This window comes from Saccostrea echinata, unplaced genomic scaffold (genome assembly GCF_033153115.1).
Source record: "Saccostrea echinata isolate AGI-Se365-2 ecotype Australia unplaced genomic scaffold, CSIRO_AGI_Sech_v1 ptg000009l, whole genome shotgun sequence".
In the NCBI taxonomy this organism is placed as follows: domain Eukaryota; kingdom Metazoa; phylum Mollusca; class Bivalvia; order Ostreida; family Ostreidae; genus Saccostrea; species Saccostrea echinata.
In genome coordinates, this window is record NW_026889758.1 from 11,312,501 (window position 1) to 11,328,398 (window position 15,898).

The following is a 15,898-nucleotide window of genomic DNA, read 5'->3' on the forward strand; positions in this document are numbered from 1 at the left end:
TCGGAGCCTTTATCTGTAGAAGAAAGCTCGAAGTCTACGTCTGGTGGGACAAGTAGAGAAACAGACACGGTAAATATACAAGAGCAATGCGAAAATTTGAATGGTGCAAGTGCAATACAGACGATGTCTCTTTCCTCAGAAAAGTCACAGGATTTGAAGACAAATAGTGGTGTTTTAATTCAACCAATGCCTGAATCAAACCCTGGGAAAGACCAAGAGAAATCTGCGGATGACATCAGAGAACCGGAATCTGATCAAAGCCAGTTGGATGCTGTGAAATGCGATTCGCCCAGCACAAAGCCAGTCATAATAAGAAGTTCATTGTTAGAAGTTGATGGAGAAATTCAACCAATGCCTGAATCAAACCCTGGGCAAGAACAAGAGAAATCTGCGGATGACATCAGAGAACCGGAATCTGATCAAAGCCAGTTGGATGCTCTGAAATGCGATTCGCCCAGCACAAAGCCAGTCATAATAAGTAGTTCATCGTTAGAAGTTGATGGAGAAATTAATCAAGACTATGCGGATAAAACTGAGGAAAATCAGGAAAAGGACACCACAGAACCAGCTGACGAAGAACCCATAGAAGAACAGTCAGACAGATTGAATGTCTCTTGTTCCTCGTCATCCGATATATCCTCCAATTCAGACACGACATTTGGATCTGATGTTTCCACTGTTGTTCAAGAAATAAGCCAGACATCTAGTCCATCTAGCAGTATTGATGAAATCACCATCAGTGCACAGACTTCTCATCACAGTAGTTCTGATGCAGATCAATTGCCGAAGGCGCCTGGTAAATCTTTGAATGTTTCTGTATTTTCCTAAAAATTAATTATGTGTTAAGATATACATTTGTGGTATCTCTCTATTATATAAACATACAGAGAGCAAATATCTTCATACCTGTATGAAGTTTCTCGAAGGTCATAGGTCATTACGTGACCAAATCACACAGCGCAATAATATCTACATGAAAAGACTTACTCTACTTCGCAATATAGCATGTTTTTCATACATAAAAATATACAAAATACTCAAGTAAAATAACAATCATTTCATTTACAATGTAAACTAGTGATTAATACAGTTCTTGATCGATTTTACATAGAGAATAGCAAACTACGTGTTATAAGTTTCATGTCTGAGCTGCATAGTCTCAACGTTTACCCTTATTTTTCTTGTAGACCTCTGAATGCTATAATTTTTTTTTCATTAAAACTTTACTCACAATAAATTTGAAAATTTGTTGGAAAATATCAGTGTAATGCAATCACGCCACAAACAGCTGACAAACACTGCACTTCGGAAGTTTGGTAGGCACACCTCCATCATCGAGATCGTTGTCCTAAGCTGTCGCCAGTGTCTCCGTGTCAACATCATAATAAATATGCTTTACTGAAATCGTAGATTTTATGTTTTTGATCAAATTATTTTACTTGATTTCAAGTTAACTGGTTCGGACAAGTGTCTCCATCCATCCCTTTCCGACAGAAATTCCTCCAAATTTTTATTATCAAACATCGGACGTGTTTCTTGCGTTTTTTAACATCGAATATATGGGTTCTCATGAATACAAAAATTCCCAAACACCAATATGCTCACTATAATTGATCACAAGTAGCCTTTCACAGAATATTCCCTTCAAAACAGAATCCGTTGCCAGATGAATTTGAAGCGTAACCGCTTTTCAAGCCGATTTACACCTTGCGTAATTTGTCAAAATCTACGACGAAAGTTAGTGCAATATTTATATTCGACTATATTCGATTGTCCGTCTCAAATGTATATATAAGTAATAAATAACAAGTTTAAAAACTTCACTGGGAAATGAAGTAGGTCGGTACGTGATCAAATCCTCTGATAAGGCCTTCGGCCTTCACAGGATTTGATCACGTGACCGACCCACTTCATTTCACAGAGAAGTTTTTAAACTTGTTATTTATTTCATAAAAGAAATGATTATTGAATTAGGAATGGTTAGTTTGACAAAATATATATTTTCTATAAAAAAAAAATATCTCTAAACACTGAACACACTAAATATTCTAATTTTACATTGATTATTTCCTATAACTCAGTAATACTGAAAATTAAATAATACTACCTTCTAAAAATCTCATAATGTCACATACAGACTCATTAGCTTGTATTTACATTGCCAAAATGAATAAGAGGTTTTTAACAATAAATAATATGTGCCAGATGTATCAGTGGCGTGGCAGGTACATGACAGGTACGAGGGCTGGAAAGATTTCCCAGAGGAAATCAGTAGCAGGCTGGAGAAAGTTTATCAAAGAAATCCACAAGGGACGTGTTCTTACATAAAGAACAATAAAAGGTACTTTAATAAAATGCAATTTTTATATCAAAAATAAGTTAAGTTTTATATGATGGAACATCTTCACAATGTCAAGGTTTTGTGATATCGTCCCTCTTCGCAAACCCATGACAAAACTTAACTTCAATAAAGGTTGTTTTCTGATTGGTTCCGGTCCTAGACCGGGAACAAATGAAATGATAGCTTTCTAGCCCGACTTTTAAATAGCGACTTTTGTCATGGGTTTGTGTAGAGAAACAATTAATATCACAAAACCTTGACATTGTGAAAATGTTCATGGAAGAGAAAATAAAACAATGGAGGTGGAAATGAAGAGATTAAAAGTCTTTTCGATAAATCCTCTATTAGATTAATAAATTATGTTTCTTACTAAATCTGAACTTGCTTTATTTTTATAAACTTTAGATTCCAGGTGCAGTTATCCAAAATGATCCATATCCACCCCGTAACCAAAGAAATTTCAAACGTGAAAAGAAATGTGACAAACGTATAAATGAGGAAGTTTAAGCTTCAGCATGACAGAATATATGATAACCAACAAAGACAAATAACAATAATATGAATAAAATATTGATTTTAAATGCAATTAAAATTATTTATTGATACAAATTACTTACAATATTGGCAAAGGTCCAACTTATAAGAATGTGTACATCATTTGGTCATATTCACTTATTTAGAGCATAACTACAGGTATGCACGGATCATACATGTACATGTAAACTGTTAGTTTTCTGTAGCGTTTCTAGATATACTGATACTAATATTGTATTTTCAGGGTTTTTTGGCATTTACTATCACCTGGGTATTAGACATACCTAATGCCTTTTTCCTTAAAAACAACTTAGAAAGTTTCTTTCAAAAATTGCCCTTTGATTATTGGATTTTGACAGTTGAATAAAAAAATGAAATTTATTTTAAATAATAAGTATTTAAAAATCGCTCGTTTATAGACAATTGACGATCGACCATGGCTTGAATGTTTTACTCTTTGCCTTATATTATGTGCATGGTTATGATTGACCGTGGAGCATTAAGTCCTCTTCATCACTCTCAATAATGATTCCCGTTACACTGCCTTGATAACTGTTGTTGATACCAGCTTTCCTATTATACCAGGGACTGACAGAAAAGAGAGTACAGAGTTCAGATTCACGATATTTATGTACAGTCCCATTCCTAGATGCGTTTTTGTTGATATTTGTTTTATTGTATACAGTTGTCAAAATGAACTTCCTTTTATTTAACAATCTGCACATGTAAAGTGATATAAGTATAACTTATTGACATAAAACTGTTTCTCCTGATTGCATGTGTTGAAAACATGTATATAGTTTGTCATATCTTTTGCACACTTTTTGTTCAAAATAACGTCACCCTCCTCCACATTGTGAAGGTATTCATATTGTTTTAATGAAAGAGAAATGCTATATATCAAATGATTTTTTTGCTCATGCGCTTTTTGTTTATTATATCTTCGTTATTCTGAAGTGCTGAGAATTAGATATCTATACGAGTGAGGTTTATCGTGTAATTCCTTTGCTCTCAAGGAAGTCGTTTGAATGTAAAGTCTATGTATTGGTTGAAACAGTTCATAAACAGGTGAAAGTGCTCTTATTGGTTCTTTACATTGTAAGAAAATGTTACCGAGTTTGTGAATTTGAATTAACAGACATGAAAGCAAATATATAGTTTGTTTCATTAAAGTGAAATATATTTAATCCATTAATGTTTTGTTTTTACGAAATATACTTGAACCCAAAAAGATTATAACAGTAAATGTCTTTTTAAAATCTTCCTTTCAACTCTACCGGTGGCTCATGAAATGCGAACAGTGATCATGCTGAAAAGTTCAATTAAACCCTACAAATTCTGAGTAGAACCAACAAGGACCTCTGAAAACATCAGAGGTGAGATCAGGTGCCATGGAAGAGTAAGCATCCCATGTTGATCAGTCATAACCCCCATGAGAATAAAATAGCATAACAATTTGTATGAAGGACGTTGAAAAATATTGTATTCGCAAACAAGGTCAATGTATCTACCATAGAATGTGCGCAATGTTTACTTTAAACGAGATTATTGATATCCTTTTATCTTCAACTTATTTGTCAATTGTCTGCCTCTTTTTTAGAAATTGTGAAGAATATGCTCTTGCGTATTTTTTTTGTATTTAAACATATTTTATTGAAACATAATCAATAGGATTGGACACAAGTTTTACCAACTTAGAATTGTCCTCTCCAACACAAACAAAATGACATATACATATACACGTGATGTACAACCAACAAATGTACAATACAAAAAAAAGTGCAGGGAAATAAGAAAAGAGTGGGGGGGGGGTGCAAAGAAAGAAAGGAAAGGGATTGTAATAGATACAGAATGGTTACGCTGGGTATTCATAAAAATCTTTTCGATTTTTTAATATATTTGTGTACGGCTTTAACTATGTTCATATTATTTTGTTGTCCCAAGTTTGAGTCCCCAAATAGAATTATGTCAAGGTCTATTGTTCCTTTGTTATTTCTTATAGTGTGAAATAATTCTAATCTTATTTCAGCATAATTCTTACAATACAAAAAAAAGTGTTCAGTGTTTTCATTGGTATATCCACAAGAACAATGAGTGTTATCTGAAAGCCTGACTTTGAACAGGTCTGACTTAAGGAGACTCACATTGTGTCTCATTCTAGTTAAAATTGAGTTTATTTTCTTTTCACCAAAAGAAAAATATTTTGGAGGAGATTCACATTTAAGAAGTCTTTTTTTGAAAGCATTTACAGTTTCAAGGTTTCTGATTTCAGAGGGCAAGGCGTTCCATAATGATATTGTAGATGGAAAGAAGGAATTTTTTAATAAGTTCGTTCTACATTTGGGTATAACAATATTATTACAATTTCGTAAATCATACTGGGTTATTTCTGAGACTTCAGGAGGTAAGAGATTCGGTAAATAGTCTGGCGCGAGACCATGTTTTATTTTAAACATTAAACATAACTTTCTCTTTTCTCGTCTATAAGCAAGTGTTTCCCATCCTGTTTCATAATATAAAGAGTTACGGGGGGAGTAAATAGGAAGTCCAGTTACAATACGTGCAGCTTCTAATTGAAGTTTCTCTAGCCTTTCACAGTCAGCTGCAGAAATATTATCCCATACTTCTGATGCATATTCAAATAAGGGCCTAATAAATGTAGTATACATCTTTGTTAAGAAATCACGATTTAAAGATAATTTCAATTTTCTAAGAACTGCAATTTCTTTTGAAGCCTTTTTAATAATATTATCAATGTGGTTTGTCCATTTCCCAGAATTCGAAAACGTAAGTCCAAGATGACAGTGAGTAGAAGATGGAATGATTTCTTGACTGTTAAACTTAAAGCTTAGTTTGGATACTTCATCTTCACTACTGCCAAATATTAATATTTTGGTTTTTTTTCAGAATTAAATTTTACAAGCCAGTTTTTTGACCATTGATTAATTTTTTCTAGATCATGGTTAGTAAGTTTTTCTAAGTCCTTCAAGTTTTTAGATGTGTTTGACACAGATGTGTCATCTGCAAATAGTCTAGAGAGACCTGAAAGTCCACATGGTAGGTCATTTATATATACTAAAAAAAGTAAAGACCCAAGAACAGAACCTTGGGGAACTCCTGCTTTCGTTCTTCCCGCTGAAGAACTTGATGATTTGATTTTGACCTGCTGTGATCGACCAGTAAGATAATCATTTAACCAAGCAAGAACTTCACCCACAAACCCGTATTTTTCTAATTTGTATTTTAAGCCTTTCAACCAAACCGTATCGAATGCCTTACTGATATCACAAAAAGCAAAGCAGGTGACTTCTTTATTGTCTAAAGCAATACAAATGTTATGATAAATTTCTATTAACTGGGTGACTGTTGAATGTCTACGCATAAATCCAGCTTGTAGGTTATATAACAGTTTATGTGATACTAAATGGTTATAAATGTATTTAAACATTACTCTTTCAAAGATTTTCCCCATACAACTCAACAAGGAAATTGGTCTGTAGTTTGATGGGTTTGATTTCTCTCCCTTTTTAAAGACAGGAATAACATTAGCATGTTTCCAAACACATGGAAATTTCCCAGTTTTCAGAGATTTATTGAACAGAATTTTTAGAGGGATTGCAATTTCATTACTTATTTCTTTTATTAAAATATGACTAAAATTGTCGGGACCGGAGGCTTTTTTAGGATCTAAAATTTCGATTTTATCCATAATTTCATTTTCGTCTATTGTGATATTGTCAAGTTTGGCCTCTGTCCTTGTTTCGAATTCGGGAAGGTCTTTATCTATGTTATCAATAGAAGAAACTTTACAAAAATAAGTATTCAGTAATTCACATTTCCCTTCATCTGTAAATACATAGGCATTATCTTCTTTTAGAGGTGGAACAGAGTGTGATGGCTTAGAACCCTTCAATAACCTGCGAACTATTTGTCAATAAGATTTTGAGTTTGTGCAATTTAAATGATTCAATGATTCGTTTAAATTTATCAGATACTCTTCTTCTAGTTTCTTTTTAAAATTGTTAACTTTATTTCTTTGTTTCCGGAATATTTCTCGATCTCTCGCGTTTTTGGTTTTTCTATATGCTTTCCTAAATTTATCGCGCAATTTTATCTCTTTCCTGATTTCAGAATTAAACCAAGGTTTATCATCCGGTCTAACTACTACATCTTTTTGTGGGATAATTTCATTCACAAATTCTGAAAGTTTGTCGTTAAACTTTAATACATCGACATCGACATCTTCGCTATTTAGAATTTCATTCCAACTTGTTTCATTCATTTCATTTCTAAATTGATCAAAATTTGCACTTTTATACAGGAAGATCTTTCGGACATATGTATTTTGGATCACTGTATCTAATTTGAGTATAATATAAGTTGCTTTGTGATCACTTATAGTTTTTTCAATATCAATAGTTCCCGATTCAATACAATCAAGGGTATCTGTAATAAGTATGGGGTCAATGCAAGTTGATGTCGTATATGTCACTCTCGTTGGCTCGGTAATATAGTTTGTAAGATTATATGTCATAATTATATCACTAATATAGGCTGGAAGCTTCTTACTGAAGTCTATATTCCAATCCCCATTTAATACCAGATTATTAGATTCATCTAAAGCCCTTCCAATTGAGATTTCAAGCCTGTTCCAGAATTCAACCTTGGATGTTTCAGGTCTGTAAATAGTGCATAGAAAAACGCTTTTTGTTTTTAACTTAATTTCTACCCAAATTGTTTCATCTAACGCATTTTCAAGATCTCGCCGTCTCAGGGCTACTAAGCCTTCTCTTATATAAACAAGAATTCCACCGCTATGACTAGTTCTATCTAATCTAAAGGGAGAATTGTACCCTTCAATTGTTAAATTCTCTGTATTTACAAGATCACTCAAATGAGTCTCGGTAAAGCATGAAACATCGTTCAATTCAAAGTAATTAGTTATCTTGTCTAATTTGTGTCGTATACTTCTACAGTTCAGATGAAATATTGATAGACCAGTTAACGTTTAGCTCTGGACCAGGATTTTCCGCAATATCATTACATAACAAAAGCAAAGTCATAAGGAGAAGAATATATTGGATATTTAGTATGTTTCTCTTAATCAAGTCGTGTACTTGGAAGAGGAAAAATATTACTTTTTTTGTTAGTTTGCCGTATTTTAAAATAAAAAATCTATTTCTCCGAATGATTATCTTGTGACACACGGAGTAATAATTTCCAATCGCCGCACGATATGTCATTAGATCATTACCCATGATCTAGGACGTCAAATCTAAAGAAATAAAGACAGCTGATTCTCGTGCAGCGACGGTAGACAGGAATGTCGACTTCATTCATACAGCGTAACGCTTGAGTAAGCAAAGCATAAAGAGGGGCTAAAGTGCAACAAAGAAGTGAAAAAAATAGAGAGATAGTAAGAAACATAAAGCATTAACAAGGAGAATAGTTGAAGAATCGGGGGTAAGTGAGAAATTAGTAAAGACCCATAGCAATGCATGGGGTAGGTGAATGTTTTAGGAAAGGGTAGGATAAATGTGTGTGTTCATATGAAATACAGGATTACGCATTATGTACACAATCATACAATGTCAGTGTGTCAAGTGTAAATTGATAGGAGCTATAATCATATATTGGGGGAAATACACAAATCTAACTATTTAATGAGTCAAACCTCATCATCACTGCCATGATCATCCTCGGGAAGAAAGCACAATACATCACTGTAATGTTTTATCAAAATCTTTGGTGACCCCACAGTTTCCTTAACAAATATTCGGCCATCGTTTGTCCAGTATGAATCAATTTTTTCTATAATAACGGGCCTTGGCTAAAGCTTGAATAATTTCTTGTCTGGAGCGCGTAAGGTCCTCTGAAATGAATATTTTTCTTTGTTGATCTTGGTTCTTTAATTCTGATTTTGCCCTATAAATTCTGTTCTTAATTTTCCAATTATTAAAACGACAGATGATTTGAGCTTTGCCATTTCGAATGGATCCTATTATGTGGGACCTATTTATGTCATTACAAGTGATGGGGGGAGATAATTTCAGCTTTTCATTGCATATTCCCACCACAAGTTCGTCAGTTTTGTTTACTTCAGAAACATCCATCGTGACTCCATGGAATCTAAGCGAATTCCTTCTCCCATATTGCTCCAATTCTTCTAGCCCGAGTTCTAGTTTTTCTACTTTTGCGTTCAAAGTGTTGACTTCTGCTCTTAGTGTTTGATTTTCTGAGTTAAGGTTTTGGATCATAACATTCTGTGTTTCTATTTTTTGACACAAGTCTGTTTTTATTGTTGTTAAATCATCAATGACAGTGTCGATTTTTGCAGTTAGTGGCTGTATAGACTGAGCTATAATTGTTCCGAGTTGTGGTAATAGGGCCGGAATAAAAGATGGTGCAGCTGTTTGGACGAAACCGGCACTGTTGATAGTAGCATGAACTAATTCTGTGATGTTAAATGTTTTGCCTTGATGGGTCAAAATCATTGGTGACAAACTATCTTTTTTAACAGAAGTTAAGTCGTCGAAAGAATTTCTACGACGCAATGGCGAGGGAGCACCCACATGATCCGCCACTTCTGATGGACTAACTGTTTGATCGACATTTCTTTTAATACCCTGAGTTGCTGGTGTTAAAGGTGGAATGCTTGTATTACTCATAATGTTTATTTCCACTTGGTTATATCGTTGTATTTCGTATACACATGTTCGATTCAATCAGTGAATACTGCTCAGTCTATACTCAGTCTACACTCGCTTGAAAATATCCCCAAAATCAGTTTTGTATGTTGTTAAAAAGTAAGATAGATTGACACATACCTCCAGAAGATTATAATCATCTTATTTGGAAATTTCCATACCACATAATCACTAAGAAATATGATTATCACAACATTTATCCAAGAGATATTTTTAAACAGGTCTTGTCGCCATCACGTAAATCCTTGCGTATCGATGGAAGAAAAATCTTACAAATAACTTATGTAGTAAAATTTTATTCCATTCAGATCTAGACTTTGTTGCAAAAGAGTCTGCATTTTAGGAAAATGTATGAGAAAAGACTATACTTTCTAAACAAAAGTAACAAGAACACAATCTGCCAAATACATGTGAAAACATCCCTTCCATCTTTTGATAAAGGTCATTTCAGAACAAATCTGTATGTACTGAGATCAGGAGAATAAATCGGATTTAAATAAAATAAAAAGAAAAAAAACGAATAGCGATCAATCCTACAAATCCCATGTACAATCTGACACAAATCGTGGACAGGCAAAATAGGGATAGGGTCAATAACATTCGAATGCTATTAAATAAATTCAATTAAATTACAAATACTCCAATTTACAAAGGTAATTAATTAAATTACAATTATTTTGTAAAAGTAATTAATTAAATTACAACTTATATTTCATACGGTTTTCAAAATTTATTAATATAGGTTTATTTCAAGAAGAAATGCATATTGTATTTGTAAATTCCCAATCAATACTAAAGATTTTTTTATTGCATTCAATTAAGAAATAAACAACAATGTTAAAAAGTTCTCTGGGAAATGAACTTGGTTGGTCACGTGATCAAATCCTGTGAAGCCCGAAGGGCTTCTCAGAAGATTTGATCACGTACCAACCAAGTTCATTTCCCAGTGAACTTTTTAACATTGTTGTTTATTACTTTTATTTACATTTGAGACGGATATTCTGAAAAGAACAGCATTTATTACACGAACGGCCCGCCGTATTGCTATGTTGTGACGCGCAATGACCTAGAAGCTGTTTGGTCTTGAGAGTTCACCTCGCTCCAACATTTGAATAATTACATTGATGTTCAGCAGTCCAGTTCAGGAAATATCTGTTCATAATGAAAAAACATTGATCGCTACTGAGAATAATCTTACTTTTATTGTATGAGTTCTTAATATATGAAGTCAAAAGCGGTGGTATCGTCTTCAGTTTACTTACCTTCAAAGGAATTTCGGGTTAAAAAGGTAAGCGTGATTTTAGGCTAATAAAAAACATTCTTCACACCGAAGAAAGAACTAATGATCATTTTTGAACGAAAAAAACACACATATGTTTCAATAATTTTACCTTTTTCATCGCTTTAACGGCTTAGAAGTTCCGAAACCAGTGTCACCGTTACAGAAATATGTAGACAAGATATCATCTCGCTGTGTGATTCGGTCACACCATGACCTCTGACCCCCTAATTAGTTCATACAGAATTGAACATATTTTCTCTTCAATAGGTTCATCTAAGAAAAATATTTGCAAATGTAAATAATCATAGTTTTTTTTAATGTTAGGTCAATAATACGTCCATGGTCGAAATGTTGGTATTAAGTTAAAAACTTATTATTTACATTTGCAAATATTTTTCTTAGATGAACCTATTGAAGAGAAAATATGTTCAATTCTGTATGAACTAATTAGGGGGTCAGAGGTCATGGTGTGACCGAATCACACAGCGAGATGATATCTTGTCTACATATTTCTGTAACGGTGACACTGGTTTCGGAACTTCTAAGCCGTTAAAGCGATGAAAAAGGTAAAATTATTGAAACATATGTGTGTTTTTTTCGTTCAAAAATGATCATTAGTTCTTTCTTCGGTGTGAAGAATGTTTTTTATTAGCCTAAAATCACGCTTACCTTTTTAACCCGAAATTCCTTTGAAGGTAAGTAAACTGAAGACGATACCACCGCTTTTGACTTCATATATTAAAGAACTCATACAATAAAAGTAAGATTATTCTCAGTAGCGATCATTGTTTTTTCATTATGAACAGATATTTCCTGAACTGGACTGCTGAACATCAATGTAATTATTCAAATGTTGGAGCGAGGTGAACTCTCAAGACCAAACAGCTTCTAGGTCATTGCGCGTCACAACATAGCAATACGGCGGGCCGTTCGTGTAATAAATGCTGTTCTTTTCAGAATATCCGTCTCAAATGTAAATAAAAGTAATAAACAACAATGTTAAAAAGTTCACTGGGAAATGAACTTGGTTGGTACGTGATCAAATCTTCTGAGAAGCCCTTCGGGCTTCACAGGATTTGATCACGTGACCAACCAAGTTCATTTCCCAGAGAACTTTTTAACATTGTTGTTTATTTCTTTAAAAAACCCGTCATTCTAACTTTGAAGTTTTTAAAAGAATAAATAGCACAATCAAACTTTTCCCCCCAGAAATCAGCAATATATGCTAATATGAAGGGATTGAATAACTATGGAAATTTAGTAAGATTTTGAATGTCAAAAATATGTGTAAAAGTTATATTCATATGGAAAATGGTAGAAAGTCGCATATTTAAACACCAAAGCAAATGTAAAGATTTGGGGGACTGGTTTTCATGTCATTTCTTTTCAAAATCAGTCAAAAAATGCATCCAAATTTCTGTTGTGACATTTATCCTCTTGAGTACTGTGCAGCATGACTTAATGATAGATTAAGTACTTCAGGAGTACTGTGCAACAATATTTTCGAGAAGTGGTGTAAATCAGATGTAGATACATGTACTTAAAAATTCCCAGGAACTTTCGGAAAATTTGAAATCACAAAATTTTACGAAAATCAATAACATAAAAAATTACGACTTTTCAACTCTTTTTAAAACCATTCTCCACGATAAATTAAAGTCCAGGCTTTTTGGCATCATTGACAGTTGCTTTTTCAATAAAAATGGAACTCTAAAAGTTTACTTATACCTTGTCATTGGTCATCTGCAAAATTATTTTGTTAAAAAACACTCTGATTGTACAAACGAGTACTCTGGAGTTGATAATAAAAAGATGCTTGAGTTTCTGATTGACAATATCTATATTATAGTATTTGGAGACCAGGCCTTCCAACAATCTGTTGGAATTCCCATGGGTACCAATTGCGCCCCGTTGTTAGCAGACCTATTTTTGTATTCAGATGAAGTAGAATATCTTCAAAATCTTATATACAAGAGATAAAGAAATCTTTTGCTGTAGCCTTCAACTCGACATTTAGATATATCTACTGATATAAATCTATTAATAACAATTTTCTGTTAGTTTATTAAGTTTATTCAGGATATAACTTTGGGCAATACAGCCCATCAGTTTACAAAAATAACATGTAATAACATACATTACAAAATTTAAGACTCTCAGTGAGCCTTAATTAGGGGGGGGGGGGTGAAACCCCTGGTCAAGTGTTCCTCAGTCCCACAGTTCCACTCATTTATAGTATACAATAATATATTTAATAAAGCAGTACAATACATAATTCAAAGTTATAATACAATATATAGCAATGATGTTTTAATGTACAGACATCTGAAAATATAAACCTTACACAGATAGAAATTAGGTTAACCTGATAGATCTTCGTTACGTAATATTAGAGCATAATGGATATATTTCCCTAAACCAACAAAGGTAGATGTGCGGTTTGTACCCAACAATTGGATTAATTTAAAAGTACTTGGCGATTTGTAATAATATTCATTTATATATTTTTTCTTAAATTTAGATATCTAGGGCATTGAAGAATGAAATGGGATTTGTCTTCTGTTTGGTGTATTAGAAACATCGCATAATCTATCCTCTCTACTTTTGCCTTGGTACCTTCCGAATTCTATGTTAAGATAGTGAGACGAAAGTCTAATGCGGGAAATATGTTTTTTTTTTTAAATTACTCTGAAAAGTTTTGTTAAATAGGATTGCATTTTACAGAAGTCAGATTGGACAATGTGTTTATATAGAAAGCATTTTGACGAATAGCTGTTATAGCGATGACGACGACGCCAATACGTATAGTTCGTGGCGTTTATTAATTTGCAACTTTCTTTGATATTAAATATTTGTTTGAAACAGGAAAATGAAGCCGAAATTCAACACTGCATTTGATTTTCAGCTAGTAATCGAGATACTCTCTCGCACATACCAGGTTCATTGAAAAATAGAAATATTTCTATGAATAGACCATTTCCCAACTCAGATCATGATTCCAGCTTCTCGCTTAGTAAAACAGCAGTCTTCACGAATGATGTAGTCTTTTCAGTTTGTCTTCACTTTTGTTGGTCTGCCAAGCGCCCCTTCCATCAGGTAATCAGTCCAGTCATCCTTGAACCTCTTTTACCAGGTATATTCCAGTCTCCGAGACACATGAGAAGAATACTGTATTAAATCATATTATGCTGCCTACCGTCATTATATTTTTAATGTGCCCTCTCCACGTGACCTACCCACCACACATCAAATCAATTTGTCTCCTCCGCGTGCCATACTGTCAAAATCATATTCAATATGTTGTTTTCATTTGAACACACAAAGAGCCTACTAAGCATCAAACGACGTCACAATGTACAAACATGCAATTGTTACGGAACAATTTGCTTAATTAACTTAGAGAACATGAACTTTATTAAAAAAAATCTTCGACAGGATAAATATTTGTTATGTATAGACACTTGAGGGGTAATACGGTTGCGGTTGATCTATAAGTTACTAGCAATTTTTAATGAAACTTAGGACAAGCAATCGTTTAATTGTTTGATAAAACGTCATTCATGAATTATTCAATGAAAACTTGATTTAAGTCATCCAGAAGAACTAGGTATCAAAATAGAGTTTACGTTTAACAAAATACATCATGTATCAAAATAGAGTTGTAACGTGTGAAATGAAAACGTCGAAAGGTGAAATTGATATTTTAAAGTTAAAATATCACTGCTCCTAAACCAACTGCAGGATTTTTGAACAACGTATTTCTTCCTACTATAAACCTTTAATCAACTTTGATTGATTGATGATTATTATTGTTTTACGCCATGTCGGCAATATTTCTGCCATATTTAATTAACTGTGAGTATTTATTTACTGGAATTATTCCGTCAGCAGCGATAAAAATTCAATTCCCTGCGCTTGCGCGGGATTTCATCTAGTATAGTATATGTCAAACCGGACTGTTTCGACATGAATATTTATGCAGGATATTTGGCCATACAAACTTCTGTTTAGAAAAGGTAATATTGTCTAGAATTGCACCCTACTAGTATTTAGACACGTTAACAATATGATATTTTTGAAAAACTTTAACAATCTCTTATCTTGACCCTAACTTCTGTAAATCAATGTGCTAGATGTATTCCTTGTTATAATATCTTTCCTTGGGTAACAACATTTTTGTTGACTTCGTGATAGGGATGCGCGATTTTATCGGTATACCCGTATATCGTGATTTTTTATTGCGTGAAACGTATCGCGATGCGGAGACTAAAATACAGGTACCGTATTTGGTACGTAATCATAATTAAATGTTCAAGCTTTTAAATAAAATTACGAGAAGTGTAAAAAGTGTTGAAAACAGTTAAACAATGGCATCCAAACATGCATTATATTATATAAATGCAAATTTAAAAAGTGAAGATATGTTTTTATAGCATATTTTAAGAAGCATTAAAGAATTTCATTTGAAATTGTTGAAAAAATTGCTTATAAAAATATCACGATATTATCGTGATATTTTAGGGGAAAATCGTGATATATCACGATGCAAAATTTCTGGCGATACCCATCCCTACTTCGTGATCTTGACATTGGAGTTTAACCTACCTTTAGTTGGCGTAACGTTTGAATAGTTAGGCTAGGGTTTTCTGGGTACCATGTTTGACCTCATGACCTTTGAATTTCACGTAAAAACTTAACCTTGCCTGTAATTTTTGAACAGTTGGTACTAGGGCTTTCATATTGCACATGCGTGTTCCTTATGATGAGACCTTTTGGGGGGGATACCGATTACAACATTTTTGACCTCATGAATTTGACCTTTGAGGTTCATCTACTTTTGAACAAAAACTTTGACTTTGACCATGAGTTGCCATGCATCAGTGCTTCACATTTTGTGGTTTACCTAACTTATCTAACTTATATATAGAATGATCACACTTCTTATAAAACTGCAACAGTCAAACCTAAGTTAACAGATCAAATTATGTTCAAAAGTGGAATACAGCATCTAGGCGCTTGGTTCCAGGATGGTGC

General features: G+C 33.4%; 1 protein-coding gene across 1 annotated transcript in view; it reads left to right on the forward strand.

The window, feature by feature from the left end:
- The window catches only part of LOC133183991 (uncharacterized), a 33,256-nt gene extending 29,199 nt beyond the window's left edge, over positions 1 to 4,057 (forward strand). Inside the window, exons 20-22 of the mRNA XM_061318865.1 lie at positions 1 to 796; positions 2,206 to 2,341; positions 2,747 to 4,057. The exon at positions 1 to 796 is cut by the window's left edge and continues 238 nt beyond it. Coding sequence (XP_061174849.1) covers positions 1 to 796; positions 2,206 to 2,341; positions 2,747 to 2,834 — 1,020 coding nt within the window. The 3' untranslated portion in view covers positions 2,835 to 4,057. The remainder of the gene's footprint in view (positions 797 to 2,205; positions 2,342 to 2,746) is intronic.
- Positions 4,058 to 15,898: the final 11,841 nt, after the last annotated feature.